Source organism: Muntiacus reevesi, chromosome 6, assembly GCF_963930625.1.
Source record: "Muntiacus reevesi chromosome 6, mMunRee1.1, whole genome shotgun sequence".
Classification (NCBI taxonomy): domain Eukaryota; kingdom Metazoa; phylum Chordata; class Mammalia; order Artiodactyla; family Cervidae; genus Muntiacus; species Muntiacus reevesi.
The window spans coordinates 63,904,227-63,918,704 of NC_089254.1; the positions used below are offsets into that span (position 1 = coordinate 63,904,227).

General features: G+C 38.3%; 1 protein-coding gene across 2 annotated transcripts in view; it reads right to left on the bottom strand.

Annotated features, from left to right (window-relative positions):
- The window catches only part of CREB5 (cAMP responsive element binding protein 5), a 431,442-nt gene that overhangs the window by 101,991 nt on the left and 314,973 nt on the right, over window positions 1-14,478 (bottom strand). For both annotated transcript variants that reach the window (XM_065939200.1, XM_065939199.1), the window contains exon 6: window positions 5,172-5,298. In XM_065939200.1, the coding sequence (XP_065795272.1) occupies window positions 5,172-5,298 (127 nt within the window). The remainder of the gene's footprint in view (window positions 1-5,171; window positions 5,299-14,478) is intronic.

Below are 14,478 nucleotides of genomic sequence, written 5' to 3' on the forward strand. Positions count from 1 at the left end.
CTGCTGGCCTGTCCTTGTGTCTAGAATTAACATTTGATTATCAATATCTGAATTGAGTTCTAGCTTTTGTCTCCAGGGTGTCCCTGTTAAAAAATGAATATAGTAAAAAAATCTCTATTTCAGTTAGAAAGACTGTGTCTAACAAACATTTTCCATTTAGTAGAACGACTGAAGCGACTTAGCAGCAGCAGCAGCAGCAGCAGAAAACTAACACTTTTTGAAGAACAGGAATAATGCAAGTGGACTTAATACTGAAATCATATGGAAAATAATTAGACTTTCCTCAAGAGAGAAATAGTTTCTTCAATGCAAAAGTTTTTCCATTTGCCAAAGGATGAAAATGGAAATAATGGTCGGAAATTTTAGGGAACCAGGTTTCTGTTCAAAGTTAGCCTAGGTAGTCTTAGAAAACAGAATTCCTTATCAAAGGAGCTCATCAAACAGTGGAGGATAAAAACCTCACAGATATGAGTTGAGAGTAATAGTTGAACAAAATAACCCTTTGAGGTCCTTTCCATTGTTGAGATGATCACTGCAATTCCTGCTGTGTTCACCGCAAGGGCGGGGTTGTTATTAGGATACCAATGACCAATGCGTGGATGAGCAGAGGTACTCACTAAAAGCCTTGTCATGAATGATTGGGGCACATTTCCTATCATGTCACAGTGAAGTACCATCAGCTATACCTTAGCCAGAATTAGTTTATCAGTTATCTAGCAGTGTATGGCTTTGTGAAACTGTTGAAAAAGGAGCTATTTAATGATGGTGAACTTTCTAGACCACTCTAGAAAAACCTTTTGCACACACCAGTTCAGCAAAATAAAATAGAGTTGTCCCTCAATATTCCCCAGGGATTGGTTCCAGGACCACCCCCCCACCGACACTAAATTCCAAGGTGCCCAAGTCTCATAAAAAAGCCATAGTAATTGCATAAAACTTATACACACCCTTCCCTATACTTTAAATCATCTCCAGATCCCCTAAAACACCTAGTACAATGTAAATACTTTGCAAATCCAAATGATGTTTTTTGGAATTGTCTGGAATTAATACATATATATATATATATTTTTTTTTTTTTTTTTCTTCAATCTATGGTTGGTTGAATCTGCAGATGTGGAACCCACAGGTATGGAAGGGTGGCTGCATTCACTCTCATATTTCCCTGAATATTCAAGCAGCCTGGGTATTCTAATTTTTAAAATTATTTTTAAAATCATGGTAAAATATACATAACATAAAAGTTACCAGTTTAACTCTTTTTAAGTGTACAGTTCAGTGCCATTAAGTACATTTGTGTACTCGAATTGTTAAGTCATGGAGATTTCTCTAAAAAATGCTTATTACTTATAACTTCCACTTTCCAGAGGCTGGGGGATAGGAGAGCGGGATTAGCATTTGACCCTTTATTCCAATTAGTGACCTTCTCCCAAAGAGAAATAAAGTCCAAAGGAGTTTCTGCTTTCAGTTTTCGGAAGGAGGATTGTTCAGAAGGACACATGATTGTCCAGGGTTTTCCATCATGCTCTGGAGTCACCATTTTACAAAGAAGTGAGAGTAGCCTGCTTTCTGCCTCTGGATTCAGAGTCAGCCACGCTGCCTACTTTTTGGAAAAGTTACAGGCTATGACTGTTTCTACCTTATGACTCACAAATTAAACAGAATACTAAAAACAGGCTGGTTTCTCTATCTTAAAAAAATTGCATTTTTCCACCTAAGTAATTATATGGGGTTACCAAGAGCCTCTTCAAAACAACTATTTGGTGCTTTGTGCTAATAAACGCTCTGCCCATGAGTGTGGCTTTAATGAGTGGACTAGAATGAAGAGGTCAGAAGACGGGAGTGGCTTTGCTGAATACTAAGCAATACTGAGCACTGTACGTAAAATATCCAGATAAAGGATATCATCTTTTTTGAGCTTCTTCTTTTCCCTTGAAATAAGTTGGAAAACAGGAGCCAAAAATGTCTGCAGTCCACTGGGCTTTTGTAATCATAAATGGGTGTTCATATTCCCAAATAATTTCAGCTTTTGACTATCAAGATCAGAAATCCCAACCCAGTAAACTCCTGGAAGGCAATGACTATTTTCTCCTTCACCACATTTTCAGCATCTAGCACAGAGCTTGACCCTTAGAAGGAGCTCAACAAAAGTTTACAAAATAAATGAATGAATGAACAGATTCATCATTTATTTCAGACCTAGGGCTTTGTGAAATATGTAGCCTAACAGCATGTACCACAAAACAATTAAGAATCTCACCTTCACCTACAGATATAAATTAATCTTTTACACCAGGGGACATAAGAACTCCACGGAAAGTCCATGCTTGACAAGCTAAAATATAGCACAAAGGCTGGCAACTTGATAATGTGGAAGAAAGGGTCCAGATTTCTAGGCCCTAAAACTCCTAATATGTGCTTTTAGATATCTTGCATTTATTTTCATTACTTACATTAGTGTCACTCCAGATCATGGTTTCCCAATCTTGGCACTATTGACATTTTGAGCCAACTAATTCTTTATCCTGGTAACTGTCCTACTATGCATTGTACAATGTTTAGCATTCCCGACCTCAACCCACTAGATGCCCATAGCACTTTCCCCAAGTTGTGACAATGAACAGTGTCTTCAGTTATTGCCAAACATCCATTTGTCTTTGGAAGACAAAACCGATTCCAGTTAAGAATCACCACTCTAGATGGACACTATTTTCATGATAGCTGTACACATCACTGACATGGGTTTGAACTTCTGACTCCATTATCTACACTGGCTCCTTACCATGTACCTGATCCTTTGCTTCTATTCTGAAGCAACAACATTTAAAAAAAATTTCAAGTACATGACTTCGCTGTTAAAACTTTAAAGACTCTTTTTCTGTTCTACTCTTCTATTGTACAATGAAGTTGTACAATGAAGTGATATGGTGGAAACCAGGGCCAGGCACCCTTTTCTCTGGGTCTTTGCAGCATAAATGCCCCACCTTTGCCCCTGGGAATGGTACACAGTTTATTCAAATGGGGAAGAAAGGTCACTGCAGTGACATTTTTCTGGACAATGCATAGAATTTCTGAAAGGAAATGATTTTAAATGAGAAGGATTTAAAGCCTGGATGAAAATGGCTTGTGGTAGAATTGTAATTAGTGAGGTGGAATGAAATCCGGGATTGCAGTATGGGTGGTGCTGCTTTCCTTTATCCAAAATGTTTAAGGTGGGAAGACCCAGAGGGATGGGATGGGGAGGGAGGCGGGAGGGGGGATCGGGATGGGGAACACATGTAAATCCATGGCTGATTCATGTCAATGTATGGCAAAAACCACTACAATATTGTAAAGTAATTAGTCTCCAACTAATAAAAATAAATGGAAAAAAAAACAGCCAAATAAATAAAAAGTCAAGCTCAGCTCTATTATGAAAGAAAAAAAAATGTTTAAGGTGAGTGAGGCAGGTAGTCAGCTAGCTCACCTATGCTTCTGACAAAATTTTGCAAAGAATCTTTCTAGTCTGAACTACCTGACACTTACAGTGGGAAGACCTAGGTCTCTAGAATTGGGCCATCAAGCCTTTCTCTATTTCCCTGCTTCCAGATAAATGAGCATATTTCTCATTCTGGGATGATCTGGGCTGCAAAACATGAGGAGAGATGCATATCCTGGTCACCTGTAACTTGCAACTCTTCCGTTATAAGCTGTGTGACATTAGACAAATCCCTTCAAAGTCGTAATCCTCAGCTTTCCATTTGTAAAGTGAGTATATTGATAATGACTGCAATCATATTCCCACAGGACTGCTGTGAGAACAAAATGAAATAGCAAGTGTAGATAGTTCCTTAGAATGCTGAAAACATTCTGCAAAATATCCCCTATATTGTTGTGGAAGGATTTTAACTGAATTGTCATATCACCTCTAGGGCTTTTGAGAACCCTTGTGGCCCTGAAAATGGTAACACGATGCACTGAGGCACAGTGCCAGGGAGGATGAAGATGTCCACAGTGGGGATCCTATGGCAGGAGAGCAGGTTAGCTCTAAAACAGCCTGAATCTTTGTTCTGTGTGAGTCTCTTGTTTTCAGGGAGGCGTAGTGTAATAACTTGGAAGTCAGACCACCGAGATCTAAAACTCGATTCTGTCACTCACTTGCTCTTATTGATGCTGCAACTGAAATGCCAACACTTTGGCCACCTGATGCGAAGAGCTGACTCATTGGAAAAGGCCCCGATGCTGGGAAAGATTGAGGGCGAAAGGAGAAGGGGGTCACAGAGGATGAGATGGTTGGATGGCATCACTGACTCAATGGACATGAGTTTGAGCAAACTCAGGGAGATAGTGAAGGACAGGGAAACCTGGCGTGCTGCAGTCTGTGGGGTCTCAAAGAATCGGACACAACTTAGTGAATGAACAATAAGCTCTTACTGACTTAGTCACTTAACCAAGTTTCAGCCTCTTGTGCCTTGGTTTCCTCTTCTGCAAAGTAGGGTAAGAACAGTGCATACGTCAGAGGTTTGTTGTGAGAGTGATAGGAGAGAATGTATGGATCACGTAGTGGTTGAGAGAGAACCTCTAGGTTCGAAACTCAATGACTCTGCTTCTCAGTCAACCTCATTTCTTGCCTTACTTTCTTCATTCAAAAATGGGGATGGTAATAGTACATACCTGAGAGGGTTGTTTCACAGGTTAATGAAGTGGTTAGAGAGTGATTGGCACAAGGTCAGCATTCAGTAAATACTGCTAGCATTATTAATAAAACATAACATGCATGCATACATGTTAGCACTTATTATATACCATGAATTATTATTGTTATTATTGTCATGATCACTCTGAGTCCCAGCTAGACCACTCACTGGCAATTTAAGGACACTATATGCAGCCCAAGCTATAGACTTTGGAGTAATCATACACTCCCATGTCCCTGGACAAATCCCATTCCCTGAGTATTACAAACTCATTTGTCACCAGCAAGAAGATGAAACCACGCCTCATTATGGAAGCACTGAAGGATGGAGAAGCCAGCAAGATGCCCAAGGATACACAACTAGGCACTTAGAGCAAACTGGCACCCAGCTCAACTCTCCATCCATAAGAAGCTCTTTTCTTCCCCATCAGCTAGGATCTGCACACTTTCTGTACTTTTCCAAATGGGGCAAGCCTCAGCAGAAAGAAGCACTTACTGGCATCAAGACGGCAGAAGAGCCCGGCATTGTAGGGTTGGGCAGGGTCCCAGGCATGGAGGCTGGCATGGGCTGTCTCTGTCTGTTGTGAAGATGGAGCAGAGAAGATAGAGAGCCTGGGACAGGCCTGGGAACAAAAAAAAAAGAAAAGAAAAGAAAAAATAGCAAACATTATTCCTGATACTCTAGGCAGGGGATTCACTGCCAGTTTTTCAAGTCCAGAACCAGTGGGGACAACACCATTACATGAGCAGCAGATCAGATTCCCTGATGGGAGCCACATAATTGAGGATATTAGGGAAATAATAACAAATAAAATACAAGCCTGGCTTCCTTTGCTGCTTCCTAGTTAATACATCAAATTCCACTTCATTTCCTGACCTCTGTTATCTAACTGATATTCAATAGACAACAAGCCAGGAAATCTCCTACAACCCTTGCATCTTAGGAAAGAGAAGGGACCTGGTAGTGAAATCCTGCATGTTTACTCTGAGGTCTCTGTCCTCTGGAGGATCTTAGAGCCTGAGACATGTGTACATTTGTTTTATAACATTCTCCCATACTTCTGCCTGGAAGCCTGCCTGGCTTTCCTCTAGATATACTTTCACTATTTGAATTTGCAGAGCCAACTTCATTCATAATTTCCCAATAGAAATCTGCTTTGACTTTTTCATAATTCTCCACTTTGAGTGGGAAAAATACACAAAGCCAGGTCACAAACCAAAGTAGCTAGGTCGCGGTTCACAAGATGCAACAAGTCTTTCTTGGGGCGAGTCTGGGGCCCAGCCCCCAATTACTGACCCCTCATTTTGTAATAACTCAAGGTGTTAGACTCTTTGGCAGAAATTGATTTCAGCCTGATCTGCAGGTCTTGGGTAAGCTTTCCTTGGGGGAGTACATAGTTCTTCTGCTTCAATTTGCCAGAAAAAATTTTAAGAGCCTTAAATTGATTTAATGAGCCAGGGAATGTGGGGCTGAGGGAAAAGGGGAATTATTTGTGTTTATTAAAAATGGCAAACAAATAACCTCCTTGGCTCAATTCTCAATCTCCTGATGCTCTTACTCTGGGGAGCCATATAAATGTCAAACCATTGAAGTAATGACTTAACAAGCAAAACAAACAAATAAACAAACACCCCTCAGAACCTCTGAGTCTTCCATGTTACAGCATCTTATCCTGAATGCCATGATAGAAAAACAGTGCTTCCCAAATTGATGTATTTTCTAAAAAAAAAAAAAAATCTCTTGAGCTAAGAGCTGGGTAAAGATTGCAGAGAGATGTTCTCTGAAGGGCAAAGCCTTCCTGTGTTTCAGGGAAGGACAGCATGAAGAACCTCTTCTTTGGAGCGCATGTGCCTCCCATGGGTGACTCACACAGCCTGAACTGGGGGAAAGAATGCCAAGATATTCTTCCTTCACATTGCTGTTACGATTCCAGAGAAGATTTAAGTTTTCCATTTTTTTCATCTGAAATCTCCCTTGGAAACACAGCTAGCTATCACAGTCACACATATCATAGAAGGATTAGTCCTAAGTTAGTCCTAGATTTATATGTTTAGGAAGTTGTGTATATGAAAATATAAGAAAATATAAAAGTTTTACACAGAGTTTATGGAGATGTACACAAATTACAACCAGTTCTATTAACAGGATGTGTGTGAGTGGTTACATAGATAGGCTAAGGTAAGAAGCTTGTAACAATGACATGGGTGTTTTCCGAAAAGCAAATGAAGTACTATGGATATTTCTCGACATGGGACCTCTGTAGTACAGATGAACAGTAAGGGTTAGTAAGGCCTTTGACGACCCTTCAGCTTTTATAAGTCTAGGAAATGGCTGCTTTCAATCACTCCAAATTTCTATAGTTGTAATATCACTGGGTCTTAAAGTCTCTGATACTCAGAGTTCAAGTCAGAGAAATATAAAATGCTGCTTGATCAACAGACAACTTTTGTTTTATATTCTCCAGTCTTAATGTTTTGTTTGGGACCTTTGCTAAAAAGAAAACAGCTATATATCAAATTATAGCATGTTTAATAATGGTCACTTCTTCTAAGTACAAGATTAATAATCTGAACTTCTCAGTTTCATAATGAGACCCTACAGATAGTTAAATATATATCCATCCATTCATTTAAAAATATCCAGATAGATAGATATAGATATCTACATACATGCATACATATCATACATAAATCTATATATACATACATACAGTCTTCAACCATATGTCTGCCCCTCTAGTCACCAGGGTAAGAATTTGAGCATAGACAGTTAGGGCTACTTGAAAACTGTTATCAAAAACAACTAAAAATATTTGATTATGTTGATGTGAAGTATCATCCTTATAAGGAAGGGCAACATATTATCATCATTTACATTTTGTTTCCAACATATTAATGATAATCCTGGTTATCAACTTTTATTAATGGTCTATTTTTTAAAGAAATCAATTAATGGTGATGAAAATGAATACGCAAAAGCAATTAAATTTAAAACAAGTTTTCATTCTTCTCCCAAACTATGGGAAACTCCCAGTTGTATAGAATAATTGGGGAATAGTATGTTTCACTTAATTCAGTGTTTTTATTATGTCAGTTATTTCCACACTATGCATAAATCTCCTAGATTTTTAAATATTAAATATTCCTTCATTAATTAAGAAAAATTTTCAGGGTACGAGGTTCCCCTGGGACTATAATTACCAAAGATACCAATCAGAAAAATTGGCAAAGTACAGTGGAAGGGAAAATGGTTGTTTGGGAAGCCTGTATGTTTGAATTCTGAATAATTTTGAATTACTGTTTTACACAGATTCTGTAAGTAATTTCCCCAACCCCACTGACAAAACCAATAGAATTTCCTAGACTTCTTACATAGGCTTTTAAAACTAAAGAAACTGCAACAGCAACAAGAAAACCCCTATGCCTACCCAATCACTAGCTATGCAAAGGCCTAGAAAGAGTTAATTTTGTAGCTTGGCCTGAGAAATAATCATTTGTCCAGAATATTTAGATCACTGAAGCAAGAGTGGTATTGGAATACTTGCATTGCTTAAGTCCCTTCATACATATAAAAATAGTTATTATTTAATACAGTCATGAAATTTTTATATTGCACTTATACATCGCTTCATGTTTTTCTAAATATTTTCACCTTCATGGGACTTGAAACAATGCGATGTGGTAGGTAGGTCCTATTACTCCCATGTTACTCAGGAGTAAGATGAATTCAGAAACATTTAAGTTTGCCCAAGGTCATATGGGTCATGAAAAAAAGTACGACTTACACTTAACTTGCAATAGAGGGCTTCCTCCATCACACCTTGATGCCTCCCCTAACTAAGGTATTATTGATTTTTTTATACTAAAATAAATCCACGGCCCATTTCCTTTGATATTCACACTGCTCCCTGAACTTTCCAGTGAAGTAGTAAAATTATGCTAACATGAGAAGTCACTCATCCATGTGAAATTTTGTTTTATTCCTTTAAAGAAAAAAAAGCTTCCCAAACAACGCATCAGCAAGTCTCTGAAAATAAGATGGCAAATTGTGGTAAAGTTGTGAAAACAAAGACTCAACAGTTTTGCTCCAGTGCAGGCTTGTTGCCATGAGCTAATAATTCTAAACTTTGAGCAAGCCGAGCCTCCTTTTTAATAAGCATATGCCTCTAGGTAAAGAATTTCTACTAAAAATTATTGAGGCATGGAACAAGGTAAGATGTGTGAGCTCATGTTGGATTGTTCAATTATGAAACTGAGTCCTGTAGCATTAAGAGTTTTCCAACTTGACAGATTATTCCTCTTTTATACACTTGTATAAACATACTGCTTACGGTTGAAATCTATGTAAGATTTTCTTTCAATTAAGATGTCAGGGATGACAGACTGTTTTCATTGTCCTTAGCAGAATGATAGGTACCACAGCAAGAGATTTCATGTACTTGTTTTTTCCTCCAAAGGATGTTATCCAGTCTAGGAGTGTCAGTAAAGTCTGCTGGTCTTCCCTGCCCTTGTGCAAGCCCACTATCTTTAAGGAGCTAAGGGCCATTGTTTGTGTTTGCAAGATTTCAGGAGAGTCATAGCAGACTGCTCTTCTCTCCCAGTTCTTCACCAGATCCATTACCTCCTGGGATCAGTTATTAAACTCTTAAGACAGGCAGATAGGCCAGGTATGTGGACAGGCAAAGGGAAAAAATAAATGATGAAAAAAATTAGGTTGGGAAATTGGAAGAGCAATATCAGCATCAAAGTCAGGGCACAGCCATCTAAGAAATCTTGAGCAGATAAAAAAAAAACAAAACAAAACAACAACAACAAAAGAACCTGGTGTTGGGGGTGGGGAGCAGACTTTAAAAAAAAAACAAAAAACTTGAAAGCAATAAAATGGCAGGAATGGTGGGCAAGGAGCAGGAGATACAGATGCCACTGCTATTAGAGTTTCTCATTCTGGAGAAGAAACTTTCTTAATTAACTTTTAGGCTTTCCATCTCATCATCTGTTTAATGAATGAATCAGACTACAGGCCATCTGGAAATCCCCTGAAGCTCTAAAATTCAGATTCTAGGACTCGAACTGAAAGTGATATGTTCTTCATCTAGTGAGGCTACATGTTTTATTATGATAAGGGTATTCTTTACTGCTGGTGTGTCCACAGCCCTTAGCCTGGCACCTGGCACAAGGTAGGTGGTCAGTGTATCCATATTAAATGAAACTGAGGCATGCAGTGCTTAGTTCTTAAATTCCAAATAGAAAGCGTCCCTAAAAAGTGAGAGAAATTCTTGAAAATGGACCCAATCCATTCTATGGAGCCCACACTTCATTCTCATTTAAATATAACATGAGTTCATACACAGATTAGAGAAAGTTTGTTGCCCACTATCTTTGTATTTGCTTATGAAAAGAAAGGTGTGTTTATTTTGAATCTTCTTAAATGAACTATTGTGGCCTATTTTACCACACTAATTTCTGTCTGGGATACAGAGACTGAAGAGTTAAAGAGGGGAATGCAAAACTCTTAAATCTAGAAAGAAGACAGTTTGTAGTGAGAAATATTTATTCTTCTCCTAAGTGAAATTTCTTAAAGAAATATAAATTCCTGTTTTGTAAAGAAAGCAAATTGCCAGGATAATCAAATAGAATGTGAAATGCAAAGACGGTATAGTTGATTTCTTCCCTAGGTACTAACTATATTATAAAATGGGGTACTGAAGAACATGGGCTTAGGAGCTAGTCTGTCAAAATTGGAATCTCAGCTCTGCCACTTATTAGCTATAAAACCTTGGGCAGTGTTACTTGACTTCTCTGTGCCTCCGTTTTCTCAACTGTAAAATGGGGTGATAGAGATATTTATCTCATGGCATTAAATGAGTTATCATATGTTAAATATATTGAATATGCTTAAAAATAGTTGTGGTTATTTTTGTTATTATTATTCTGAAACACTACTGAAACAACAGAAATCAAGAAACTGTGGCTTAAGGCTAGAATCTTCTGTTGTGTTTATATGTGTTGGGGGGAGATCTTAGTTCCCCTACCAGGGATTGAATACAGACCCACAGCAGTGAAAACGATGAGTAAGGCTGAAATCTTAAAGAACATCAATCCTTAGCTTTAACTGAAGAACTACAATCTAACAAATGTAAAAATGTCCCAAACTCCATACATATATATTTGTTTTAAAATGCATTAACTTTAGAATCTCAAACTCTTCTATGAAGGCAAATGGATTCTTCCCACCAATGATTTTACAGAACTGCAAAATGACTTCACAGTATTTCTCAGAAAGGATCCTTGAAAATATTTCCTCAAAATGGAACCAAACTAGTTCCCGAGAGATTAGTCCTCACTATCTTGTTTTTCCTGAAAACAATGACAGAAATCCAACAGAAGTAATAACTGGGGAAACAAGAAAGCTATCTGGCCCCCATTCTCAAAGACATCATATTACTTGTATCTTTCAGAATGAGCTCATGCTCTGTACCAGGTCTTATGGCCAAGCTCCTGAAGCTGGCAGGCAAATACAGTATTTCCCCTTTTAACAAATGAGGAATTTGAAAGTAGAAATTCTACAAAGAAGTAGAAATAGTTAGCTTGAGAAAAGGCACCAAAGTATCAGCAGAATTCAATTAAAATATATTTCCCTTTTTAAGCTTCCTCAGGCTCAAGAGAGGACCTCTGATAAAGATCGGGAATCTCCCTGAGGGAACTGTCCCTCTGTCCTTTCTCCTTTGGTGACACAACATTTGGGTGTCCAGGAAGAGAATCCTGCCTTAGCATTTTCATCTTATCCTCGACCCAGCCCCCCACCTCCATCGTGTCTTGAAAAGCTAGTACACTTGCCAAAGCAAAACAGCAAACGCTCTGGCTCATCAGAGATACTAGTAAGTCCATATCCTTGTGATAGAACTCAACACAGCTCCGTGGCCCTGAATCATCTGGTCCCTCACTGCCTCCCCAGCTCAGGCAGGGCCATAGGCTTCACACATCTGCCATAATGATTTTCTTCCAGCTTTATGAAAGCACCGTCTTTCTTCCTGCCACAGACCATTGACATAAGTAATCCTACAATCTTCTCTGGGCGATTACACCAGGATGGGTGAAGCAATAACTGGGAAAACAAGCACCTTTTTGGAGTGCTCTTTAGTGTACTTTTCCCTAGTAATATTTACCCCCATTTATTCAATCAATCATCAAAAAATCAACTGAGCACCTAATACATTTTGGACCCTAAAAACTTTAATTTCAGAGGGGAAAACTTGTTTGGTAAATCAGATCACTTGTATAAGAATTCATTTACATATGTTCAATTGGCAGCAATAGGATGGTGGACAAACAGATGTATTTCATGGCCTTTTGGAGTTTACCATCTCTGCTTCTCCATTACAATTCATTAAAAATTTTGCGTGAATTTTTTTAAATGTCTCTGCTCCCAATTAGACCATATACTTCATAAGTCAGAGATTGTATCTGCTTTGTTTACCTGTGCAGACACATCTGAAATTTAAGAAAGTACATGATACTAAATAGGTGTTTAATAAATATTTCTCAAATTAATGCAAACATAGATATTAAGGATCTCTTTGACTAGCAAAAGACATGGCAAGAATAGTGTTCAGTAAATTATCTCTGCTAATTAATATGAACTTAATTGATTTACAAATTGAGAAACTCCAGTTTACATTAGCAACTTAATATAACCCATTCCTGTTCTTGAACAGCATAACTACTTACCTCCAAGGTAAGGACTTTCTATCAGTGTCCCTCCAATTAAACTCAAGCTTTCAGGTGATCTCTAGACTCATTTATTTTTGCCTGAATTAAATCAACTTCCATTTGAAGTTACATTTGGGGCATTTCATAAGAAAAGGCTACGAATAATTCAGGAACACTCATCTGTCCCTCATCTATACAATATTTAAAAAACTGGATGCCTGCCCTGCAATAAGGTTGCACTTATGTTCAGAGCTCTGGGCTCAGAGGTACCAGTGACACCCACACCGTGGTCAACTGAACATCTCTGCTTTGCACTGACTTATCGATACTGACAAGAACACTTTTGTAGTCATTATCACCAGGGGTGTTGGAAATTAAATTTTATTAAATTAAATTAGATTTACCATGCATTTACCATTTTTCTTTTAGAAAAATCAATTTGGTATTACTGCAATATATGCACTGTATTATATAAAAGATGTAGTATCTGATACTTGGAAATGTAACTTCTTTTTCTTTCAATGAAAGCCTGACTGCAAGAGTCAGCAGCAGTAATGCAATGCCATATAGCTAACAGAGCTGTATTCTGCTGGAGCCTTTGCTGGGTTTTACAGCATGCATGCTGCATCCTCTCAGGCAGAAGAGGTGTTTACTAGCTCTTTCAAATGTTTTAAACAGAGAAAGTAATACGAGAAGGGGAGAGGTGAATTTATGGCCATTCTGCTGAGACTAGTAGATCAGTCTTTTTTTTTTTTTCTTCTTTAATGATTGATTTCTGCACCATTAATCTGAATTAGTCATGCAGTCAGCCTGATTAATTTAAGTTAACCAAAAAGACGGTTGGATTGGTTTCTGAAGTACTTTTGTAAAAAAAAATTCATTTTCAAATTCTGATTTTTTTTCTTTGTAAAGAGCTAAAGGCTCTTTTCTTTATAAAGACCCTTTATAAAATATCCTAAATACCTGAACAGTTTGGCTTTAACCATGGATCAAACTTAAAGACATGAAGGGATGTTTTTTCAATTAGCCAATAACCTGTCAGTTATCAATTATTCATAAAGTTACACTTAGAAAAGGCAAGTAAATGCAGCTCAAAAGACATAAAATAAAAGATGGTTTTGAATGCAGGCTCAAATAAATGATACATATCTCTTTGGCTGGCTGTAGGGAAATTTTTTCTCCATAGAAACATATCTCTAAGTAAAATTTCTTCCTGTTTGTGAGATGTTAATAAGCTTCCTCCTTGCTTCCTAAGGACAAATAAGTAGCCCTCTGATTGTGAGCCTTGTCGTTTACAAGGGACTGCTGCTTGCATTCATTCACCACAAATGAATAATTCATGAAAACATTCACTAACACACTTGCTCGGATGTTGTGTAGAGGCAGGGAGCTCTCTTTGCTTAGAGATATCTCCTTCCCCCAACTCTAAGTCAGCAATTTGGTTTTGATTTCTTCTGGACTCTTAGCATGTCGGTTACAATAGTTCAATGAATAATTTGTAGTGGAATCCACACCCAACACAATCCCCCAATACCTATGTTCCAAACAGACTGCTTAGTCTTGCTGCTGAATGACAGAAGCTCCAGCTGCAAAAAATTTCAGCCAGAGAAAACAGAAGAGCCCTTGAAAAGATCATATGGGCAACCTGTACTCATCCTTGCATTTTGCAAGCCTCCCCACTAGGTCACCCTTACTAATGCCTTTATCTAACCCCTCCTCGGATTGTGAGGCATAGTCTCTTAGGCAGTTTTCAAATACCTCTCCTGGGAAACCAAATTTATGACAGCCCTTCCCCCCAACTCCCCACAGCCACTTGCCAGGGTGATTTCAGCTCTTTAGAAGGAGGAGATAGAAATGATTAACTCCACAGATATACTGGCAGGAGAGAGGATGTGTCAACGATGTAGGAGTGGCTTTGGGCAGCTGAGATGACACCCACAGACTCTGTGACACACGCAGACGCTGCAACCTTAGGCTGCTACAAGCTTGATTTCTCAAGTTCTGTTCTCAGTGATAAAGTACCTGCAATGCTCCAGGGTAACTTACCGGTTTTCTAGGGAAACACAGACAAGGAAAGAGACATTGCCTTAGGT